General features: G+C 33.3%; 1 protein-coding gene across 1 annotated transcript in view; it reads right to left on the minus strand.

The window, feature by feature from the left end:
- Positions 1 to 26,821, minus strand: part of SPOCK3 (SPARC (osteonectin), cwcv and kazal like domains proteoglycan 3) — a 471,565-nt gene that overhangs the window by 286,344 nt on the left and 158,400 nt on the right. The window contains exon 3 of the mRNA XM_058550318.1: positions 12,367 to 12,412. Within this exon, the coding sequence (XP_058406301.1) occupies positions 12,367 to 12,412 (46 nt within the window). The remainder of the gene's footprint in view (positions 1 to 12,366; positions 12,413 to 26,821) is intronic.

Here is a 26,821-nt window from a genome sequence, read left to right on the forward strand (position 1 = left end):
TCATGATATATTTAAAGTACTGAAAGGAAAAAATTTACAACCAAGAATACTCTACCTGGCAAGGTTATCATTCAGAATTGAAAGAGAGATAAAAGAGTTTCGCAGATAAGCAAAAACTACAGGAATTCATCACTGCTAAACAAGCCTTACAAGAAATATTAAAGAGTCTTCTTTAAGCAGAAAAGAAAAGGACATAACTAGAAATAAGAAAACATATGAAAGCAAAAAATTTCACTGGTAAAGGCAAATATTTAGTAAAGGCAATGGACCAGCCACTTACAAAGCTAGTATGAAGGTTAAAAGACAAAAATAGTAAAATTAACTATAACTACAATAAGTAATTAAGGGATACACAAAATAAAACGATGTCAAGTATGACATCAAAAACATAAAATGTGGGGAGTGGAGTAAAAATGCAGTGTTTAGAATGCGTTCGAACTTAAGTGACTATCACCCTAAAATAGACCGCTATGTATGTCGACATATATGAAGCTTGTGGTAACCACAAACCAAAAACCTAAAATATATGAATAAAAAATAAAGAAACCCACACACAACACTAAAGAAAACCATCAAACCACAAGGGAAGAGACCAAGAGGAGAAGAAAGGAACAGAGAAGAACTACAAAAACAACCAGAAAACAACTGACAAAATGGCAATAAGTACATAGCTATAAATACTTTCTTTAAATATAAATGGACTAAGTGCTCCAATCAAACACATAGGGTGGCTGAATGGATAAAAAAAAAACAGACTCATTACATGCTGCTTACAAGAGACTCATTTCATATCTAAAGAAACACACAGACTAAAAGTGAAGGGATGGAAAGAGATATTCCACGCAAATGGAAATGAAAAGAAAGCTGGGGTAGCAATACTCATATCAGATAAAATAGACTTTAAAACAAAGACTGTAACAAAAGACAAAGAAGGGCATTACATAATGTTAAAGAGGTCAACCCAAGAAGAGGATATAATATTTGCACATATTTATGCACCTAATATGAGAGCACTTAGATGAAGCAAATATTAAAAGACATAAAGGGAGAAATTGACAGTAATAATATAATAGGAGACTTTAATATCCCACTTACATCAATGGATAGATCATCCAGACAGAAAATCAACAGGGAAACAATGGCTTTAAAAGACCATTAGACCAGATGGACTTAACAAATACATACAGAACATTCCTTCTACAGACTGCAGAATACACATGGAACATTCTCCAGGATAGACCACATGCTAGGCCATGAAACAAGCCTCAATAAATTTAAGAAGACTGAAACCATATCAAGCATCTTTTTTTGACTACAATGGTATGAAACTAGAAATCAACTACAAAAAGAAAGCTGGAGAAATCACAAATACATAGAGACCAAACATCATGTTCCTGAAAAACTACTGGATCAATGAAGAAATCAAAGGAGAAATCAAAAATACTCGGAGGCAAATGAAAATGAAAATAAAACATTCTATAATCTACGGAATACAGATAACACAGTGCTAAGACGGAATTTTCTAGCTATACAGGCCTACCTTAAGAAACAAGAAACACCTCAAATAAACAATCTAACATTACACCTAAGGAACTAGAAAAAGAAAAACAAAGCCCAAAGTTGGTAGAAGGAAGGAAATAACAAAAATCAGAGAAGAAATAAATAAAATAGAGATTAAAAAGGCAATAGAAAAGATCAATGAAACTAAGATCTGGTTCTTTGAAAAGATAAACAAAATTGAGAAATCCTTAGCTAGACTCACTAAGAAAAAGAGAAAGAAGGTTCAGATAAAATCAGAAATGAAAAAGGAGAAATTACAATGGATACCACAGAAATACAAAGGATTATAAGAGAGTACTATGAAAAACTAAATGCCAACAAATTGGGTAACCTAGAAGAAATGAATAAATTCTTACAATCACACAACTTTCCAAAATTGAATCAAGAAGAAATAGAGAAGCTGAACAGACCAATCACTAGTAAGGAGATTGAAACAGTAATCAAAATCCTCCCAAAAAACAAAAGTCCAGGACCAGATGGCTTCTCTGGTGAATTCTACCATACATACAAAGGACATTTAATACGCGTCTTTTTCAAACTCTTCCAAAAAACTGAAGAGGTCAGAACACTTCCAAACTCATTTTATAAGGACAACATTACCCTGATACCAAAACCAACAAGAACAACACAGAAAAGAAAATTATAGGCCAATATTGCTGATGAACATAGATGCAAAAATTCTGAACAAAATATTAGCAACCTGAATTTAGCAACACCATAAAAGGATCATAAACCATAATCAAGTGGGATTTATCCTGGGGATGCAAGGATGGTTCAAAATCTACAAATCAATGTGCTATACCACATTAACAAAATGAAGAATAAAGATGATATAATCATCTCAATAGATGCATTGAAAGCATTTTACTCAGGATTGCTTTGACTATTTGGAGTCTTTTGTTGTTCCATATAAATTTTAGGATTCTTTCTTCTATTTCCATGAAAAATATCATTGGGATTTTGATAGGTGTTGCATGCAGTCTGTAGATTCTTTTAGGTAATATAGACATTTTAACTATGTTAATTATTCTAAACCATGAGCATGGAATATCTTTTCATTTATTTGTGTATTCTTTGATTGTTGGAAAATAGCATGCTGAATCATCCAGTTATGGTAAAAGCTCTCAATAAAACGGGTATAGAAGGAAAGTATCTCAACATAATAAAGGCCATATACGACAACTCTACAATTAACATCATACTCAACAGTGAAAAACTGAAAACTATTCTTCTAAGGATAGGAAGAAGACAGGGATGCTCACTTTCACCACTCTTATTCAACATAGTATTGGAAGTCCTAACCAGGGCAATTAGGCAAGAAAAGTAAAATAAAATGCATCCAAATTGGAAAGGAAGAAGTAAAACTGTCACTATTTGCTGGTGACATGATTTTATATATAGACAACCCTAAGAAATCCACCAAAAAAACTATTAGAAATAATAAACAAATATAGTAAAGTTGCAGGGTACAAAATCAACATACAAAAATCAGTTGCATTTCTTTACACTAACAATAGACTAGCAGAGAGAGAAAATCAAGAAAACAATCTCATTTACAATTGCAACAAAAAGAATAAAATACCCAGGAATAAATTTAACAAAGGAGATGAAAGACTTGTATACTGAAAACAATAAGATATTACTGAAAGAAATTGAAGAAGACACAAGCAAATGGAAAGATATTCTGTGCTTATGGATTAGAATAATTAACATATTTAAAATGTACATATTACCTATAGCAATCTACAGATTCAATGCAATCCCTATCAAAATCCTAATGACATTTTCACAGAATTATAACAAAGAATTCTAAAATTTATGTGGAACAACAAAAGACCCTGAATAGCCAAAGCAATCCTGAGAAAAAAGAACAAAGCTGGAGGTCTCAGAGTCCCTGATTTCAAAGTATACTACAAAGCTATAGTAATCAAAACAGCATGGTATTGGAAGAAAAAGAGACACACAGATCAATGGAACAGAACTGAGAGGCCAGAAATAAACCCACTCATTAATGGACAGCTAATTTTTGACACAGGAGCCAGGAATATACAATGCAGAAAGGAAAGTCTCTTCAGTAAATGTGTTGAGGAAACTAGATTATCACGTGCAAAAGAATGAAACCAGACCACTATCTTATACTAGCCACAAAAATTGACTCAAATGAATTAAAGACTTAAGTAAGAACTGAAAGCAAAAAAACTCCTAGAAGAAAACATAAGCTGTATGCTCTTCGACATTGGTCTTAGCAATATCTTTTTGCATATGTTCCTCTGGCAAAGGAAACAAAAGAAAAAATAAACAAATTGGACTACATGAAACTAAAAACCTTCTGCACAGCAAAAGAAATCATGAACAAAGTGAAAAGACAACCTATCAGTTGGGAGAAGATATTTGCAAATCATACATTCGATAAAGGGTGAATATCCAAAATGTATAAAGAACTCATACAACTCAACCACAACAAAAAAATGACCGAATTAAAAAATGGGCGAAGGATCTGAACAGGCATTTTTCCAAAGAAGATATAACAAGTACATGAAAAGATTCTCAACATCACTAATTATTAAGGAAAGGCAAATCAAAACCACAATGAGATATCACCTCACACTCATCAGAATGGCTATTATTAAAAACACAAGAAATAACAAATGTTGGAGAGGCTGTGGAGAAAAGGGAACCCTCATACACTGCTGGTAGGAATGTAAATTGGTGCAGCCACTGTGGAAAACAGTATGGAGATTCCTCAAAAAAGTAAGAATAGAACTACCGTATGATTCAGCTATTCCACTTCTGGGTATTTATCCAAAGAATACAGAAACACTAATTTGAAAAGATATATGCACTTCTATGTTCATTGCAGCATTATTTACAACAGCCAAGACACAGAAACACCCAAAGTGCTCATTGATTGACAAATTGATACACACACACACACACACAATGGAATACTACTCAGCCATAAAAAAAGATGAAATCTTGCCATTTGTGACAACATGGATGGACCTTGAGGGTACTATGCTAAGTGAAATAAGTCAGATGGAGAAAGACAAATACCATATGATTTTACCCATATGTGGAAGACTACACAATGACAATGACAACAAACAAACAAACAGATACAGAGAACAGATTGGTGGTTACCAGAAGGGAAAGGAGTGAGGGGAGGGCAAAAATGGGTAAAGGGGGACATTTGTACAGTGATGGGTGGAAATCAGACTTTGAATGGTGAACATGATATAATGTATACAGAAACTAAATTATAATGATGTAAACCTGAAATCCTACATAATGTTATAAACCAATGTTACCTCAATAAAAAAAGATAAAATTAATTAATAAGCCTCTAAAAAGAGTACTATACTAGCTACTTTCAAATACTCAAATAATTTTCATGTGGAATGATGAATTTACTCACTCTTGATCAAGAATAGAGGACCAAAAATTGTACATAAGAAATCATCTTTTATTTTAAAAGAAGGAGTTTTCAAATAATAAGTGCTATATGAAGACGGAATGACATATCCAAGTAGAAAGTCTAAGGCAAGGCTGGACGTCAGAGATATTTAAGAGACAAAATTTCCTTAATTGTATTAGTGATTGGACATAATCACCTCTAAGTTTCAATGCCAATATTTTGATATCCTAACACATGTATTTCTTTTCTACATTGTATATAAGGAAGTGGGGTGAGAACTGTGGTCAGGATACTGCAATGAAAAGTAACTACCAAGGAAGTATTCCACAGAAGCTTTCCTACATCTTTGAAACATCATCTTGTCTTACAGATATGCTGTAAGTGATTCCCAAAAGACGGAAACACATCCCAATGCAAAAACCTTTGTACATACTAGATAACAATTACATAAGTGAGTTTAAAAATCTATATTCTTATATTCTAAAAATCAGAATATTAGTTACAAGGTATATGAGTCACTTTCCTCGGTCATGGAGCAATTCTAATATGATGCGATGTGTACATGATGATGGACCCTTTCACTACCTGTATTCCCCTGTATCTTCCTGCCATGTCTTTTCCCGAAAAAGATTTATGTCTAAGTTGAGAAACAGACCAAAAATGTGCATACAGATGAGCTGAATCTAAAGCCATACTGTATGATGAAAGAGAAAATGGACTTCATATCCACTAATACAAGATTTCAAACCCAGGTATAACACTTACTAGCGTTGTTACCTTTATCAACCTCTCTCAACTTCAGTTTCCTTGGTAAATTAAAGAATATATCTACTTTTTAAGATTAGTATGATAATTGTCTTAAATATAACACTGGACACATAGGGAGTGCTTGTTCAATGGAAACAATGATTTTATCTTTGGGGGTTTCCTTGATTCCCACAGTCCATTCTCACACCCCTTTTGTACTTGCTTCTGGCATCAGATCTGAAAAGGTGAATAGGTTATTTAAAATCCCTGACATTTTTGGTTGCCTTCAAGAGAACAGCTGTTTTGACAAAAAAACTTCTCAGTACTGAAGATCAGAATGACTGAGAGGAATTATTTTGATTAGTCCTTGCTTATACCCTGTCATTCTCAACTGTATTTGCATAAAGTAATAAATTGCAGAGTTTAAAACACAAATACATTCACACCCACCAGGATGAATATTATTTTAAAAAAACAGAAATAAATGTTGGTGAGAACATGGGAGAAATTAGAACTCTTCTGCATTGGTGGTGGGAATGTAAAATGGTGCAGCTGCTATGGAGAATGATATGGTGATTCTTCAAATGATTAAACATAGAATTACTATATGATCAAGCAATTCCACTTCTGGGTTTATACTCAAAAGAAGTGAAAGCAGAGATTCAAACAGATATTTGTATGCCAATGTTCACAGCTGCATTTTCACAACAAACAAATTGTGGAAGCCACCCAAGTGTTCATCAATGGATGAATGGATAAACAAAATGTGACATATGTACTGATGATATATATACAAAATGTGATATATATATACACACACACACATATATACAATAGAATATTATACAGCTTTAAAAAGGAAGGGAATTCTGACACATGCTACAACATGGATGGAACTTGAAGACATAACGCTAAGTAAAATAAGCCAGTCACAAAAGGACAAATATTGTATGATACCATTTATATGAGAAACATAGAGCAGTCAGATTCATAGAGACAGAAAGTAGAATGATGGTTGCCAAAGACTGGGAGAAGGGAGGAATAGCAAGTTACTTTTTAATGGGTATAGAGTTTCAGATTGGGAAGATGAAAAGTGTTCCAGAGATGGATGGTGGTGATGGTTGCACAACAACGTTATTGTACTTAATACCAGTAAACTGTATACTTAAATATGGTTAAAATAGTCAATTTTATGTTACGCACACACACACACAGTGCCCAGAATCTGCCCCAGATAAATGAAATCAAAATGTTCAGGGACCAAGGCTACACAACAGTAAATGAGTGCTTAGTAATTCTCATGTGCAGGCAGGACTGAAAATCAGTCCTTTAGCTAGTGGAGGATTCTTGTTAAAAATATGACTTCCTACATATATATATATATATCTACCATTTTTTTCAATCTTTATGGTACTTGTTAGTATGTTAGATTAACAAGGTTTGAAATAAGAATATTGCTTCTTAAAAATCTGAACACCTTTGAAGTATATTTGATTAATCCCTTGTTCAAAATATTTGATTCACAATTTAGTAACACATAGTTATTGAAAAGAAATAAATATAATTTTCCTTCTTGCACACCTAGATAGGCTACTATGACACAAACCAAATGAAGTATACTACCTCAATGTTATAAATTAAAAACAGACTTTTATACAATCTTTATTATTCTATGGGGAAAAAACACTATTTGACATAGAATAAAACAAGCTAAGATTCTTGATTCCTATATTTTATAGATTATAGTAGTGGTATTATAAATTAAATACCACGCTTATATAAAGAAATCAGAATTGCATAGGAAGAGGAAATACATTCCTCACTTAGAAGCCCTATGTAGTTCTTATCTACCAAATCTGACATAGAGTAAATGAACATGCACTGTTGGTTTCTAAGTTGAATATAATTTCTTTGCAGGTTTTCCAGAGGGCTTCCATAAACCAAGGTGATACAACTAATGTATGATGTAAACTGACATAGCTGTTAGCACTTGAATACCCTAACAAGTAAGTTGTCCAAAATGATACAAAAATTCTAAATCAATTCTTGTGAGTTGATCAAATAATGGTTCGGACCAAATATCTATTCAGATTTTATCTTTTTAAATGATTGAAAGCATTTTTGGAAACTATTGTAATTATATAATCATCTTTGCATATTGTTCCCACTGAATTTCAACTCTAGGAACACCAATTTTTCCACTAGAAAAATGCCAAAAGTCCTCAAGCTCTTAAACAAAGCAACACTGTGGTACTACCATGCCTCTATTGTGAAGCATGAATCAGATCTATCTTTTGTTTCAGAATACTATCAATAACTACCAAGTAAGAGCATGCAAAAAAATGATTCTCATGTAAACAAGTGAAAATTAAAGGCACCTGGAAGAGAGGCAATACCTACATTGTGTGATCCACATACATTGTGCCTTAGGAAAGATGGTAATGTGTTTTAAGAAGGGAAAGATAAGTTGCGAGTGCTTTTTCTCAAACACTAGTCTTTTTCAATTTCAGAAATAATTACAACCATAATACTATAGCAGCTCTGTTCTTTGAAGGGAATAAAAGTTCCAGATGAAATCTCAACAGCTTTTCCTTTGTAGCCCGAGACTGATTGCAAAGGGACACATCAAGCTGTGACTGTTGGTATATGTGAGATGTTTTGCAAATGGATGGGAGAAATTATGGAAATCAGATAAGCTCTAAGAACTGATTCTAAAAAGACAGAAACAATGGATAAGTGTACGGCTAAGCATAAGAAAGCCCTTTCAAAGAGCTGAATATTTTTTATCACCCTCCCTCCAATCCTTGCAAGAATGGCTCATGTAGATACAAGGTTAGCTCTTCACATCTCTATTCTCCCGGCTAGATGTTGAGCAGCTTGAGTTTAGGAATGGTCTCCTAGCACATCACTTCCTTAGGAGCTTTTGTTGAATTAAATGCAACCTAATGGGCCAGTAGGAGTCAGGCTGCCTTTCGCCGAGAGGTCCAGGTTTAGGAAGAGAGCACACGATGAAACTGTTGTGAAACCACAGCTATACTTCCCACCCCTATTTCCATATCCCCAGAAATCTGCACAAGCAGAAGAAACACATCAATTATATGAAACTGATCTGTACTGAAATCTCTGAATCTATTTACATTCAGCTTATTTATTATTAGTCTATTGATTATAATTCACTGCCACCGGCAGATACCAAGTGGAACAACTCCAAGCTGGAATGGACAGCAAAATTAGTGAAATATAGAAAGCACATTTTTGCCTACAACTCTTTCACCTCAAGGCACTTAGATATCATATCCTGGAGCAAACAACTTTCGGATAAAAGGTGATCCTTGTAGATACAGCACTACAGTACAAGCAGATTCTCTAAACTGTCAGGAATCACCGCTAAAAATTTCAGTGACTTATCTATTACACATCAGTGACCAAAAACAAGACACAATTAATGTAGCCAAAAGGAAAGAAGTGAATTTTTTTTTAAAGCTACAACATATCTTTCCAAAGCATTTATTAAACTATTTATAATCTTTAGCATGCTACCACTATAGGTTCATTCATGCATTTCCCCTTTCAGTTTGTCATAGTAAACTCAGAACTTTTATGCCATTTTCAAGAAGATGCATGTCCTCATTAAAACTATTTTTCAGCCGATTCCTCTTGTGTCAACCCATGATAAGCCACACTAATGAATAGAAGTAATGACATAGAAAATTCTACATGGAGAAATCCAAAGCAATTCATTTTTGGCATCAATATATATACATTTTAATTTAAAGTAGATTTACCATCACCAAATAGTTTTACTTAAATTCACTTGAAACCATATATTTTTCCAAAACTCTTACTATTTTAGTGGTAAAAAAACAGTGGAAATGTTCTGGTTAATGAAAAGAAATTTATATGAGATAAAAAATTTGTCACAGCTAAACCAGAAAGTAAATAAGCTACATATGAATAATCAGTTGATTTTTACCTAGAAGTAAGTTTGCAGGTGCAAATGTGTATGTTTGTATGTGTGTAAATATGTGTTTATACGTATGTATATGTGTGCATATTTACGCATATATGTAGAAGTGAGTTTTGTGCTGAGAAATTATGCTATTTATATTATGAAATACTAATTAACATCTACACTAGTGGTACTTTAATTTCTTCATATTTTGTGGGGCAGTCTAAAAATGGAAGTAAAATATAATTAAAAACGAAATATGGTAAAAATGGTATAAATAATAGCATAAAAAGACATAATGCTAAGGTAACTTTTTCTTCACTCTTTTCAGGAAATATGCAATCCTCCCCATAAAAAGAAAGTTGGGAAAGTCAACTTATAATGATATGATATTGATGTCTATAAACCAATGAAAAACATAATATATAAAAAATTATAAACACTCCTAAAAAATCTTCTAAATTATTTTATTTTCAACAGTTCAATCAGATTTTGAAAACGATACTTAACAGAAGATTTTGTCATCAGAAAGAACAAGAACATATTAGAAATTAACATATCTCAAGTCTATTCCATTCAAATGATGCACAGTATTTATCTTATTCAGAACTAGATGGGAACAGGATAATTTTTCTCACTCCTTAGTATGATTGCTACAACAAATGAATTGATTAATTTGACTCAAAGTCAGAAACAAATAGAAAACAAATACATGTATTTCAATCTAATTGTTTTTTCATTTTTCTTTTTTTTTGGTGTCAACTTTCCTATGTATATCAGCTATATGTGTTCAATCAACTAAAACCCAGGGTCTGACAGTCTACAAAATATTGTTTTACCATACAGAAACAAAGCTACCAGCTCTATTTCTAATATTCATTTAAGCAAATATCTACTTCTAAAATAGTAGCTTCAAAATTCTACTAGTATGCCATTATTTCATTGTAGTGCTATCATATGAGTGATAGTACCACATAGTAGTTAGGAAACAGGGTTCAGATTGCCTGGACCCAAATCCTGACTCTGTCACTTTGTAGGAATATGACCTTGGGCAAGAGCTTAACCTCCTTCAATGCCTCACCTTCCACATCTACCAAGCAGGGTTATTGTGAAGATTAAATGAACTAATAAACTGAATACTTACAATAACAACTGGATATAGGACACTCTTTATAAATACTAGCTATTATCATGTCATGAGCTTCTCTCCGCCTGATAAATATGATATTTCTGACAAGTTAGTATGTTAAAAACCTCTTTGAAATTAAAGTAAATCAGTATTACAGTATATCAGGGTTTGGAAGCCTCCCTAAGGAAATCTTTTTTTTTTTTTAATGAGAAATAAATGGCAGTTCAACACATTGTCACACACACAAAAATAAAAAAAAATAAAGCATTTTTATTGTAATTGGATGCACAAAGTATGGCAAATTTCAATGTTAACATTCATTTCATAGATAACTCTGATTTTTCAAAGTTTATGATTCCATCATAAAAATTCATTTCCCAAGAAAGCTTGCAAATATATCTCAGTCTGCATGTCATTATTTTTTCATTGCTTGTCTTTTAGTACATTTGGCTTGACTTATTAGAAGCCAAATCAAACATCTTTTATAAAATTTTAAAATGCAGATTCCACAGATAAACACACTGGATAATAATAGTGAAATCACATGAAGTATAGAAGAAAGAAACTAATATTAAAGGGGGGATTGGATAAGAATGACTGTTTCAGACTGCAAGTTAATATCAGTGTTGATGACAGTCTCCATCTAGGTCCACCCAGGCTGGTTCTCACTCAGAGAGGATGGCTGTTGTAGTATTCATTCCAAGTATTAAGTCAAAAGTTTGGAGATAGAGCAAAAACACCTTAAGCGTTCTTTAATAACTCTCTTAAAAATGATTTATTTTTTTTAAGTGGTACTGCTTCATGGAGTAATATCTTTTCTAAGGTTACTATAGCCCTTGTAAAATAGAACTTTCTTGTGTTTCAAACCTTAAAAGGAAGAGTGTCTGGTTCTAATATTGTACAATTTAGTAAACAAATCTCTTTATTTATAGAACTATGATTGCACTGAGTTTGATGTTTCCATTCTCATTGCGCATATGGAAGTACTTCCTTTTCCGTGCATATTTCCTGCTTTTCATTCTCAAGTCAGCAAACTAGAACTATAAACTGTAACTCTAGAAGTGTGAGAATCCTAATTTTATATAAGGCTTTTCCTTTTGGGGGGGGGGTGGTTTTACTAAGACCCCAGCTGAGTCCAATAATCAATCAGCCCTGTTTTAAATGAAAGCTTTAATTAACTGAAAATGAGACAGAAAAGCCATTTGTTTTGAAATTTTGCACAAATAAATCTATTTCCTAGTGAATGCACTTGAATACATTTGAAAACTGGATGAAGTTACTTGTATCAACTAATAAAAATGGGCACGGTAAAGTTCAGACACCTAAACCAGTAATCTAAGGTATATATCCAAAAATAAGAGACATCCTGACATAATCATGATACCTAATTAACTTATTTCCAACTATATTATTCTGAAATGAAAGTAATTATTGCATGAATTTTTCCATTCATCTAAGCTCTCCTATTTAGTATTTTAAAATCTAGCCAGAGAATAAACATCATGTTTAAAGTAGAATGATTGTAAACATGTAAAGATTTTTATTTTAAAATAATTAGATTCTTACCCTGATCGAAGGCCTTTCCTGGACTCCAAGTGCGGAAATAATCATCCTAAGGGGGAAAATAACGTGAATTGAGTGTATATGAGTAATTAAAATGTAAAGATTCATATAAAATCTAAAATAAAATATGAAATACAGAAGCTGAATACAAACCTCTACTTCCTGCAATGGCAAGCAGCAAATCATAAAAAAAATAAATAAAAAATAAAAAAAGGAACAAGAGAAAAACAATAGTTATCAAAAGGGAACACACTGTTTACATGTTATAGAAATGTCTTTCAATAAATGTGTTCATTTTCATTGCAAGCCAATGTTTACTATAACAATTTGACTATTTTTGGTTGTCACTTCTCCTAAATATTATAATGCAGTAATCTCAATTGCAATTCATTGTGCAATGTAACATGCAGATAATTACCCTAAGCTAATAAGCTATAAAAGTATTTTAACAGTTTCCAATTATACAACTTCATTTCCACAAGTGCAATAGTAAATGGAACCAATAAGATAGTAGGGAAAATACCAAGTGATTCTGCACTAGCTCATACAGTATAAATATACTTTATGCAAATCTGTCACATGTTAATTGAATATCTACAGAGTTCATCAAAATGCAATTAGAAGCTTAAAAAAAATTAAACAATTTTTTAAACAAATTAGACAATTAAATCTTGTCTAAAGTTTAAATGGTTGATAGGGAAAAGAATCATTACAATATATTTACTATATATTTAGTAAATACGACTATACAACACAAAACTGGGGCAACATATACTGAAAACTTTTTTTAAAAAGCAAAGCTAAATTGACTAACTCTATTTTATTTTCCCTTTTTACCATCACAAAAGCCTTGTAAAAGTATATGCATATCATCTTTTATGGTAAATAGGACAGATTTCACTGTTCAAATTAATAAGCTATTTTCACTATAGTAAGAAAGGGTAGCACATTACAGGTGAAGCTCCTTGATTAAACAATTCTTAGTTCCATACTCCTAGACCCACTAAAGTCAGTCTGCTAGAAAGCTACATAAGGTAGGGAATCCAAAAAGGCCAAGCAGAGATTCTTTAAATATTCTTCCTAACTTCTTTGTTAATATCCTCCAATGTACAAAGGGGAAAATGTAGCACATATTTTAATTACGGAAATAAATACACTTCTCTAATTTATTTATTCAAAAATTTTAAATTGTTACAAAAATTTTTCCTTATTGTGACTAATAATTCATCACCACCTTCTGCACTCCACCTCACCAACTTCAAATGAAAGATAGGTTGAGACAGGGTAATATTAAGAGAAGGACATGTTATGGCGATCTACATTGACATTAAATTATCCAGGTTTAGATTACCTGTGGATACCAGTGGATAACACCACTGGATAATTAATTAAATATTGATTATTTTCTCTCTTTTTAAAATCACTTTTTTAAAACAATTATAGCATGATAAAATTCTTGGAAATCTAAGCTTTCAAATTAAATCACTATACTCAAATTCTCAAATCTTTAGCTGAGAACCATAACATACTCATTTAATAACTTTTATTTTTTTAATTACATCTAATTGTTTGGGGGAAATGACAATTATTCATTCCAAACGCGGAGACGAGTTAGAATTTCTCCTGAGGCATAACCAAAAGCTGGACCATGAGCACATGAGTGACGGATTTGGAGACAGGCAAACTCAATTTTAAGTCTGACTTTACCACTTATTAGCTGCATCACTTTAGAAAAGGCGATGATCTGAACCTCAGATCTTTGTGAGGAAAGTTGGAAAAATAATACCTACCTATCTGGTAAGGGTGCTGTAGGGATTAGTTATAAAAAATGTAAAATACCAGCACAATATCTGGCATAAAGGAGGTGGTAATCAGAAGGGGCAGGTTCATCGCTGTTAGAATCTTTGGGCAACATCACCATTGGACAAGTTCTCATTACTGCTGACAAATTTCTTTAGTTTTTCCGGTTTTTTAGCAACAGCCACGGACTCCGCATAACATTTTTGAAAGTGATGTCCAAACTGCCCCCCTCACCAAATGTCAAATGTTAGATGCAGTGAACTTTTTTAAAGCCTACATTTATGAGTGTAGTTAAGCTAAGAAGACAAGTATTTCTCTTATCATCTCAGATTCTTCTGAAGTGGCACAGCTACCAGTGGCACCACCCAAAGTGTTGATTACAATAGTGACTCAATTCATATAAATATCAAAGAGCTCTAAAAGGGTTGGAATAGGTGTGGAACTGACATTGTTAGCACTGAAGACTGACAACATGAAAGCAACACGTTCAACACAACACACAGTGTTTGAAATATTCAATAATGTACAGAAATTAGTTGGACATACACAAAAAAAGAATATGATGGTAAAATCTAAGTTTAACCAGATTTAAATAACTTCCTTCAGAATAACATGGTCATGCTGGGTTAATCTGGGACCATAGCTATACACAAATCTATAATCATAATGCAAAACATGAGCCTGGTTTTTTGGTTGTGTCAAGGGCAACAGCAACGTCTGGCCATTGAGGGGATCTGATACAGTAGAGAAAAGCAAAGTAGTTAGCCTATTAGCTATTTTTAGATGTTTTTCTTTGTGTTCCCACATCACTAGACTTTTGTTTTTTCTGAAAATAGTTTCACTTCATTAAATCTTAGGAATTTTACCAGGATGAGAAATAAAAGTATTTTCACATAAGTGTTCATTCAAGCGCAATTTCTTTTGTCTCAGAAAGCTTTGTGTGAATATTGGTGGTTCTCAGGCTTCAATTTAGATCCAAAATAAGCCAACCAAGGATTTAGAAAACACTGCAAGAAATGCCCCCAATTGGAGAAATTCAGTTTTATATGACTGAACCCAAGCCTGAATGTTCCAGTAGGCAAAGTTGGATCCTTGTCACTCCTGTTCCAAAGCTCATACCAGTGGATTACAGCGATGATGAGAATTTAATACGATACCTCTGTCAATTTCTTATATTTAAAGAAATAATATTTGCTAGTTTTCCAAAAAACATAGTTTGCATAAGAAACTTTATTTTGAGTATCCTATTATTAAAACTTTCACTTGTGGTTTTAATACTCTATTTTTCCTAATGTTAAATAAAATACATATTTAATGTAGAGCCTAGTTTCTCGACTTTGGAATTATTGTTTTTTGGGCCAGATAATTCGTTGCTGTATTGGAAGAGGGGGCTGTCTGTGCACTGCAGGCTGTTCAGCACCATCTCTGTCCTCTGCCCAGTAGACACCAGCAGCAACTGGCCTCAAGGTGTGACAAACAGAAACGTCACCAAATATTGCCAAATGTCTCCTCAGGGGGAAAATCACCTATTTGAGGATGACTGACATAGAGTTATTGGGAAATACAGAAAGACAAATTAATCAATATATCCTATAATAAAGGATTGCTAACAGTAACAGATTTTTCTTCACAAATGTTTTATTATATGACGATAATATTATACATTCAATTTTATCTCCAGGTTTTTTGTGTTACATTTTATTGACAGCATTTTACAATTGTATTAATATCTTTTATCAAAATATTTAATGGCTGCCTAGTGTTGATTCTTTAGTGTTGATTTACCGTCATTTAATTATCCCTTCATATATCTTGTTTTCATATTGCTTATAATATTTTGCTATAATAAATAACTCTTACATAAATGTCTAAGTATCTATTTTCTTATAAATACAGAATTTAAGTATAAGTTTAGGAAGGTGATCACTGAGAATAAACACCTTGCCTAGAAGAGAGAAACTAGTTTCCTGTATCCTGTGACAATAACTGGTTATAAACAGGCTTTGCCCAGATGAAGTAGGTCGGAAGGACAGGTTTATATCTAAAGATCAACCATTTGGTTTATTCATTCACTGCTACATCTGTCCTAATAAATTCCCCCATTGCCTGAAGGAATAATATGGATTGGCAAACTAGGTCAAAGATTACTTAAGCATCCTCACAGATTTTGATACATGATCAACTGGGAATGGGAGAGTCTTGATGCCTAGAGCTCCGCAATACCTAGAGATGTGGCATTATATTAGCCATTCTTCAGCCATTCAACTTGCTCCAGTGGCTATGAAGAGTTGTATAGGCAATAAAACCTTACTGAAATATATATTTGAAAAGAAATTGCTAGCAAAGCATGCCAGTTTTAAATAATAATCAATAGAGATAATATTGAAGTCTACTGGACACAATTTTGTCCTATATTCCCATAAGCATTCTGCAATTTATAGTAAACAACTGCCATAAGTATGTTTAAGTCATAGAAAAAATATTACACAATTATAAAATGAGACACAGAAGATAATACTTTTAGAGACACATTGCAAAAATAAAATGAGTGTTAAAGTGATGATTATCAGTGGTGGGTATTTCTGATACAGCATAGTCACATCCTAAAAATATGACAGTCCAGTTCTAGGTGAGGTATAGAACTTTATGGTTAATCTATACCAAATTAATTTAGGTGACAATATGTCCACAGTACTTCTTCTTCCCTATCTGAAGTCTGATATCAGAATATCTGGGATTTCATATAGGACCTTTGTATACAGTCATCCATTTGGAATACATACGCACACACATACAATTTATATATTCATGCACATATGTTGAAATATATGTATACATACATGTCTATATATTTTAAATAGATGAGTCTATTACAGAGATTCATTTCATTAGTGTCTGTCTATAACATTTAAATTACATTTAAATAATATTTTAGTCATACGAGACATCTCATAGGGCAGATATATTTTACCCATTTATAGCTTTGCCAAAAAAAAAATCCATGTGGTATAAGATTGAAAAGATTTCTTTAAAGATTTGCAGAACTACCTTATATATGACCATGAAACCTAGAAACCTTATTCCCAGAGACAAAGTAAATAACTAAATAAATATGTTCAACTATGGTATTACTAACTATATGCATTGACACTTTGTCATTACAGTAAGTGTCTTTGCAAAGAATTCTCCCATAAAGTGATGGCATCAGCTCCACACTACAGTCAACAAGCAGAAAGCCCCTTACAACAGTTCTCTCTTAGTCTTTCTTTTAATTGACAGAGTCCCACTTGATATTACATTTTTTACCCTAAGGCATTTTTAACCGTATTTTATTATATTAAGTACTTATAAATTGTACTTCATTAGTGATACACTATTTAAAATACCCTTTTTAAATTTTTTTTTTAAATGGATACCTCCAAAGCAACAGTGTGCTATTAGTGATGTCAGTAACATAATTATTGTTTCAAATTTTGAATGAATTGTGATTAAAAAAGGAAATTTGAGAAAATGCCAGAAATAATAATTATGAAGACCTAAAGATAAACTTATCTTGATATGAATTTTCAAATCGTAGCTTAATAATTTCAATTAATGAGTTAGAATTAAAAAAAAAGAAGAAAGAAAACAAAGAGGAAGATATAATTGGACATCAGGGCCAAGAGTGAGGTTTCTGAACAAAAAAACTCCAGGTTAGAACCCACTGTCTACCACTTACTCTGATATTTCAACTGGCCTTAAGTTTTCTTTTATGTAAATTGAGATTAATAATAATGTCTTTAAACTGGGTAAAGATTACATTAGATAATATATTTAAAATATTAGTATAGTTACTAGTTCACAATAAACACTTAAGAATTGGTACCTATTATTATTATAGCCAGGAAAACATTCTAGTGATTGTCATCGATCATTATAATGCTATACATGAATATCTTTCTTAAATTGGCATCATATGAAAATGAAATTTTTGAATAAAATATGTGGTATATGCTAGAAGGAAGATTATAACATAAGGAACAGGCAGTGGGAAAATAGCCTTTTAGGAACTCAGTGTGGACTCTGACTCCTGAAGCCAAATGTACATAAAAGTACATCTTCCGGTGATATATCAGAGACTTGTGATTCTGTTTTTTTTCAATTATTCTAATAAGCACTTATTGTGCTTCCAATAGACGCTAAGGCAAAAGAAAATTGAGTGATACATAGCCTGTGATTTCAAGGAGCCCAGAATCTAATGTGAAAGCCAGAAGCACTGGAGAATGGAGTAAGCATTTGAAGATAAATCTGTTCAAAGCATGATGAGAGCAAAGAAAGCAAGCAAATAAATCTGTAATGTTGTACGTGAGATACTTTTGCAGAGAAGTTAACTTGTAAGCATGTTCATATAGGATACAGAAACCCAGAAACTTAATTTTCTAAGGCCTTTGAGATATTATCTAGTCTTCCCTACCTTTAGAGAGAAAGAATCTGAAAGTTCTGTAGTATGGGAGCAGAGAATTTCCAAAGATGGCCTTCGTCAAGTTGCTTTCTTCACTATACATTCATCCTGCTACTCACAACAATATGAAGTCTCATCCTTATCGCCTTGAAAACAGTCTGGCTTTCATGACTTACTTGACCAACAGAATGTGGCAGAGTGGATTTCAGGAACTTCTAAGGCTAGCTAATAAGAAGACTTTCATCTAGTCACCATGAGAGAAGCCCAAGCCACATGCAGAAGCCACTAGTCTACATCTCCTCCTGAGGTCCCAGATGGCAACGAAAATCAACTGCCGGACATGTGAGAACTTTCAAACGACTCAGAACCCAGCACGCCCATTTTATTGCAATCACTTTTTAGAGACTCAAAGTGAGAAATACTGAACTGAGCAGAGTCAGAACACATAACCATGAGAGATAATAATGAACTGTGGTTTTCAGCCACTAAGTTTTGGGCTGGTTTGTTACAGAATAATAAATAGCTGGAAAGCCCTCAAGTCACACAATTAGTCGTGAAGATGAAAAAAATATATACAAGATCTCCAAATCAGGTTTAATATGTCTTTCCTAACAGCATGTCTTTGGATACACAGATACAGAACCTCCAAACTGCCCCTTGTTCACAGGATTTAAACTGTGATCCATTAGGTAAATCCTTCCATTAGTCCTCCTGGGTAACTAATGCTGAATGATGGCTTTAGTCTTAGAACATGGCTACTTGACCTTGCAGAGGACTCTCAGAGCAAATCCTGAGGAGTCATCAGTATCTTGACTCCGTATATGCATGTCAATTATACTCTATTCGTTCTTCTCAGGGATTCTCCTACTTATCTACTGACTTTGTTCTCTTTCTGGATTTTTCATTCATCCTCTACGCCCTATCAACTACCCTGCACCCAAACCTACCTACCTGACTTGCCAACCTTGACCTTCTAGCCTCTATTTGGCTAAGCCTTGCTTCCAAGCAACTACCTCTACCACCAATATCTTTTTCCACAAGCGGTAAGAGACAAAAGGGTTCCTGGTCTCACATTCCACCCAAACAGGACATAGTCACAAACACATCTGGAATTAGGGAGTGTTTTTGGCCCTAGTCCTCTTCAGGGAAGGAGAGATTGGGCAAAAGGTCCCATGCTGAAAGATCCTATTTATTCCCAAGGAGTAAGTAAATCAGCAAAATGTTTATATTAGGGGAAAATACAAAAGACAGGGAGACCCCTGATTTTTAACTTTTGCACAATTTTGCTTTTGGATTCAAATCTCCAGAATCAAAGCAAAGATAAGTTATTGCTCACGTATTGACAAAAACCTTGTCAATCTTTTCTATATGTACACAGAAGTAAAAATAGTATGATGATGATGATATGAATGTATACTGAGGGTGGGGAGGTAAATTTCCTAGAATTTCTGTATTTTGTGATTATGTCCCCCCAAAGCCGCCTAAACAAAACTTTAGAATTTCCCTATTAAAATGAACTCTTATTGTTTGCTGTGTTTCACTACCTCAGCTAACTTGTGAGGCACTGCTAGTTCTATAAGCTAAAAAATAGAAATAAAAATATGTTTGTCTTTTTGAAATGCGTTATATGTTATAACAGTCTCATTTACACACCTCACCCTATTATGGGAAGAATGGCTAGTATAATATTTAAGCCACTAAATTTCACAAAAGAGGAAACTCCCCTGTGTAGAAATGCTTAACACGGAATTCGATCACAAGATAGAGTAAGTAAGCTTTGTCTGGGTATAAAGGAATTATCTATAGGAGACAAACTATCTATTTCAGGCCCCCAAGTGTCACATTTATTACCCAAGTACCACTCATTTTTCCAAGTGATGTCCTAGGACCCTGAAAGAATTCATTTATAACCCTTTGGTGAGCCCTTTATTTTTTAGAGAGCATTTTATGCTCACTGACTCACCATAGATTAAACACATAAATAAAATCAACTGTCCAAAAAGGACTGAGCCATTGGGGTAATTCCTCAACTGTCTCTGAAAATCTCTGCAAATTGAGGTTAAAATCCTTCTGAATATATATGGCATGTGTACTGGTTACTTTTACAATGACACAAAACTTGTGATTCATTAATATACGGGAAAGACACAAAAAATATTTTGCCTTAATAAATAAAATAAGGACTTGTAAATATTGGGAATCTTTATTGTAACCATAAGAACACTAACACACATAAAGAAATTGAGAAAAACAGTGGCTGGAAGTTACTGCTCACTTACCCTGTACCAGGAACTGTTCTAAGCACTTTACTCTCAGCAGCTGTAAGAGGTAAGTGCTTCTAATATCACTCCTGTTTCACAGATGAGGAAAGTGATGCAGAGAGAGATTAAGTAACCTGCTAAAGTTTCCATAGCTAGTTAGAAGTAGAGGTGGGATCTGAACCCCAGAAGTGTGGCTCAGAGCCTGCATGCTTAAACATTCCATCATACCACAGGTTAGCAAATACGGCCCATAGGCTAGACCCAATACATGCTTTTTTTTTTTTTTTGGGTGAGGAAGACTAGCCTTGAGCTAACATCTATTGCCAATCCTTCTCCTTTTGCTGAGGAAGATTAGCCCTGGGCTAATATCCATGCCCATCCTCCTCTATTTTATGTGGGATGCCTGCCACAGCATGGCTTGATAAGCAGTGTGTAGGTCTGCTCCTGGGATCTGAACCTGTGAACCACAGGCCGCCAAAGCAGAGCACACGAACTTACCCACTATGCCACTGGGCTGGTCCCCCAATACACGCTTTTATAAATAAAGTTTTATTGGAACACAGTCACGCTTATGCTTTTTTACATATTGTCTTTGTCTGCTTTAACACTTAGCACAGCAGAGTGAAGTAGTTATGACTGAGACCATACGGCCTGCAAAGCTAGTCTTAAACTGAAAAAGACCCCTGTACTATAGAATATAGTATTCTATACTACAGTGTCCCCTATAAAAGAACGCATACAAAAAAATAATAAAACAATATTTAATGGAATTCCTCTCTATTTCCATATAGGAAAACAAATCTTTTCAGTGGGGAAAAAACGATATTTAATGTGTTTAATGTTCTGAGTCTATGATTCAATCCCAAAATCTTAAGGCCTATAAATTTTCCAAGTATTTCATTTCCCCTTTCTGACCAAAAATATATCATCTAGCTTTGGATATAATCTACAGATGAGTTTACCATATTTTTAGCACAAGAGATCAAGATGTATAATCTGGAACAAAGGAAGAATATGATTTTGAAAATCTTTATGATATATTATATGAAAAAGTGTTGCAGGCACAGGTTGCAATTGTGTATTACGTATGACATGATGATCCTCAATTTAAAATGAAAACCAAAGGGTAAATTAAGGCAAAGTGCTTCTAGGTACTATAAAAGTGCTTCTAATCCTAGAACACCTCTCAATAAATCAAAACTTTATTATTATTTGGTTATTGGAACAAAATAACAATATCAATATTTTCATATTTATTTCACATTCTTGGGTATTTACAACAGCGTTTTCTTAGTGTTCACAATTCATAAATTTTAAAAACTATATGAAATTAAATATTGAATATAATTTAAATATAAGAATGTGTCATCATATCAAATGTAAATAAAAATAAATTTATACACCATATAAATGTTAAACTCATACTATCAGTCTGATATAAATCATTAGCATAGACAGTCAATGAAAATATAGTACTATTCAAGATATAAATACTGTGTAAAACAGAGGAAAGTTAGTCATCATAAATGAAAGCAAAATATTATTTATCTTTTTTACAATGTGCTATCTTAAGAAACAAAGTACATTAGCTGTTTCATTATTGAGTCAAGAATATATTTCTGTGCTTTTTTTTCTCCAACAGCAAAAATAAGCTCTTCAGATTCTATGCTGATTGTGTAGCAGGGAGGATGTATTTATAAGTGAACTCCAATTATTCCCAACTGGGTCCTTATCATAATTAATACCTGTGAATACATTTTTGAACATATCTATTTTTAAATACAAGTTGAAAGCTGTTTTGCTCATATTGAGTTTTCATTTTTGTTTTTAAGACAATTTTTGATTTGCTTTCATTGTTATTATTATCATTTTATTTCATCATGTATAAACTGAGATTCTAATGCATAGTTGCTACCATGTATAGTAACAGTGTTACATTCATAGTTCACTGGTTAGTAAAATCTTTGAACTAAAGTATGATTTATTCTTGCCCTAGAAGCTTTGCTTTGTGACTACTATCTTCTCCTTCCTCTTCAATGTTAGAGAGAGAGAAGACTTTCTGAAAGAATGATCCTTTGCTTAATTCAAAAATTTAGTAATGTATATCTCTTGGAGTTTGTCCCAATATTTAAGTGTTAGATTTCAGATTTTTTAAAACACTGAAATAACAATAATACCACCAAAAACATCAAACAGTTTTTTAAAAATAGCCCAGCATACCAGAAAGCCAAAAATGAGTTACAATCAGTAGTAAAGAATTACATGGAGGATAGTGGCTAAAAAGCAGTCCCCAGGAATCCACTCGACTCTCTGTGCACTGATAGTAGATGATGCACTCCTCCCCTTTCCCAGGAAGGGTGCATTAGTTGTCTACGGCTGCATACTAAATTATGCCAAAATTTAGTGGCTTACAACAACAAACATTTATCTTACAGTTTTCAAAGGTCAAGAATCTAGGCGTGCTTTGCTGAGTGCCCCTGCCCAAAGTCTCTCAAAAGGCTGCAATCAAGGTGCCAACCAGGGCTGCATTCTCTTCTGAAGACTTGACCAAGGGAGGATCATCTTTCAACCTTTCATGTACTTTTTTTTAGCAAGATTTCATTCCTTGCCAACTTTTGGACTGAGGGTCTCAGTTCCTCACTGGCTCGGTTCCAGTTCCTTGCCACACGGGTCTCCCCACAGGGCAGCTCACACTATGGCCTCCCACAGTGTGAGGACTCTGACAGACCATGAGAGAAGATGCCTAATAGAGAATATGGTCTTTTTTAAGCTAATTTCAGAGTGACATCCCATCACTATTGCACTGTTTATTTGTTGGAAGTGAGTCACTAGATCCAGCCCAAAATCAAGCACAAAAGCATGAATACCAGGATGTGGGGACCATCGTGGGCCAGCTTAGAGGTTCCATACCAGAAGGGAGTGCTAGAAACTCTTTCCATCATTTGATACAAGAATACTTTGTTTTGCTATTGTCAAGATTTTCAAGAAAAGGGATTTCACATCTCATGCATTTCTTTCATTTCAAGATTCAGTAGCCTTCACTATGGATGGCTATGCTATGTAGCAGTGCTTCAGAAGCGACTTGTGGTGAAGAACCAGTTTCACTTTTCCCAATCCATGTCAGAACACGCCTTTTGTAAAATGCAACAAAATCAATTATTTTAAAAATGAAATAAAAAAGACTTTACATTAAAATAATATTTTTTCCTTATGATAAGGAAGTGAGATAAAATAAATAACAACATTTTGCCTCTAATCTGCATTAACCTGGTTTAGACCATGTATCAGTCCATTCTCTCTTCTCTTAGTCTACAATCATCAAAAAGCAAGAGCTAACAACAAATGTAGCCATGAGAAATAAATGTTTTGCACATTTTAAAATTTACATTATTAAAATAAATCACAGTAAAATTTTATAACATAGGTTATCTTATATGGAGATTTGTATTTTATAGATTTAATTATAATAAACTACACAAAATAGAAAACTTTAAGTAACTCTTAAAATACACACACACAAAAAATTTGAACATTGTAACCTGTATGCCTGCTAATAGCCTCTTCCACAATAAGCAATCTACAGAATAAACAAAATTTTAAAACAGTACAAACTGCTTATTTTCTTAAGTGTCCACTAATTAATTAGGCTTATGATCTCCTGTGAGACATTTTTTTTGCATTAAGCAATATAATAGCCAACATATATAATTAGAAAGTCAGAACAGTGTGACTTCAGATACCATCAACCAAAAATCAGAAATATTTCAAAATTTATACAGTCCTTTTAATAACTTAGCTTATTATTCTTACATTCTTTTAGACCCATAACAATAAAAATAAATTTGCCATAATTATATCAAGTCCACACACAAGAAATTAAAGGGACAATCTAACACTCATGTGTAAAACTATGTATGGAATTGATGTGATATTTTTAAAATTGTGTTAAAATATATCAATTAAAATCAAAAGAAAAAACAAAAAATTGTATGGTTGAAATTCACCCACTTTATTTTATATTAAAGAAGAGACTAAATAATATATGCACCATAATAATAAAACACAATATTCCTCCAGTATTTAATTTATGATTTGAAAAGATCAATTTTGAAAGCATAATTAATCATTCTTAACAAGTATGTATGTATGTGTGTACACATACACACACACTCCTTGCACAGTTCTTCTGATTTCCAAATAATCCTGCATTACCTATTTTGTACTACTGTTATCTCATCATCATTAAAAGAGAGACAAAAACATGTAGCTCAAATGAAGAGTACAGAAATGAAACTCATAAGGAATTGCACAAGATGTTCTTATCTAATTGCATCTTGTAGTTCAAATTACCAGAACATTTTTAAAGCAACAAGATTCCCTTTAGAATAATCTGATGTTAAGCAAGACAACATCTATATTACACGTGTTTTAAGTTGAAAAAAAAAGTGGTGTCACACGTTTAAGTTATAGAACATCCAATTCTGTTTCCTTTTTCCTTCTTCTGAATATACACACAAAATGAACAATTTTTTAACATGGCTCAATGCTCACATTTAATATATAATACCTGGTTTTATTGGTACTCTGTGTACCTCATTTGTACTTTAATACAGCCAAAAGTTTTCAATATTATGGAAGAAAAGATTAATGTTAGTAACCATTGAAACATATTTCACATATTTGGTTTCATTTTTTATTGTAGGTGAGTCCTTTTATAGAAGGAAGAGAGGAAAAAAGGATGGAAGGAAATGAGGAAGTAAGGAATGAAGTAAGGAGAGGAAGGAGGGAGGGAAGAAAGGTTGGTGTTTAGCAAATGTTCATTTAATAGCTTTTACGTGCCAGGCACCATGGTAGGCTCTGGCCGCTGGAAGATGAAAAAACATAGACATAGTCTGTTCTCATGTAATTTACAGTCTATTTAGAGACAATCATGGTAGCAACACAACGTAGCTAACATACAAAGTGTTAAATCTGCCTCAGCCTGCTATGATCCGGATCAGAGTACACAGCATCAGGGCTGTAGCCTGAAAAATGGCAAGCAGAAATGCTTCATGCAGAAGTACTAGCAAATAAAAAGACATAGATATAACAAGCACAGAGAAGTCAGAAATCTACAGGTAGTTCAGTATATGGGATCATAAGGTAAGTGTGTATCTACGTGTGTCAGAATCACTTGATCATAGCCGTGTATGTGTGTGTGTGTGTGCAGGAGGATCAGAAGTTTTAGGAAGGAATAGCGATGGGGGTGGGTGGTATACTGACAGGCAAGGTGGCTAGGAAGAGACAGGCAAACTCATTATAACCAGATTTGCTGCTGAAAGATATATTTTTTCCCTTTACTTTCAGATTCAAAACTAGTCTAAATGTTTTAAGGTCACCACATGTCTTCTAGAAAAATCAAGACGTTGGTAGATTTGCATGAGTCCTTTATATCTACAAAGAGTCTAGAATCATAGAATAATAATAATCACAACTGCTAATATAGTATGTATGCTATTATCAGTCACTCTTTAAACATCGCAATTACCCTGTGATATAAGTATCATCTTTTAAAGTTGGCCCTCCACATCTGCGAGTTCTGCATAGGGGATTGAGTATCTGCGGGTTTTGATATCCACGATGGTCCTAGAACCAATCCCCCATTTGGAGGGAAGTCTATACTTCAATATACAGATGAGGAAAGGCTACGTGACAACCTAAATTATTTTTGCTCACTGATTTATTTAGCAAATATTTATTGTCTATTATGTTCTACTTCTAAGCAAGAAGGAAAATCAGTAAATAAAATAAAGTGTCTTCCTGGAGCATAGAGTCTGACACTGAGGCTCTTACAGTTCTATATAATATTTATGAATTGAGAAGTTCTACAGTCATTGGGAAGATCCCTTTTGTTGTTCTCAATATATTCTATTTTGATATTTACATTTTATTCTTTCCGTTTGCAAATGGCATTTGG

Source organism: Diceros bicornis, chromosome 11 (genome assembly GCF_020826845.1).
Source record: "Diceros bicornis minor isolate mBicDic1 chromosome 11, mDicBic1.mat.cur, whole genome shotgun sequence".
NCBI lineage: Eukaryota > Metazoa > Chordata > Mammalia > Perissodactyla > Rhinocerotidae > Diceros > Diceros bicornis.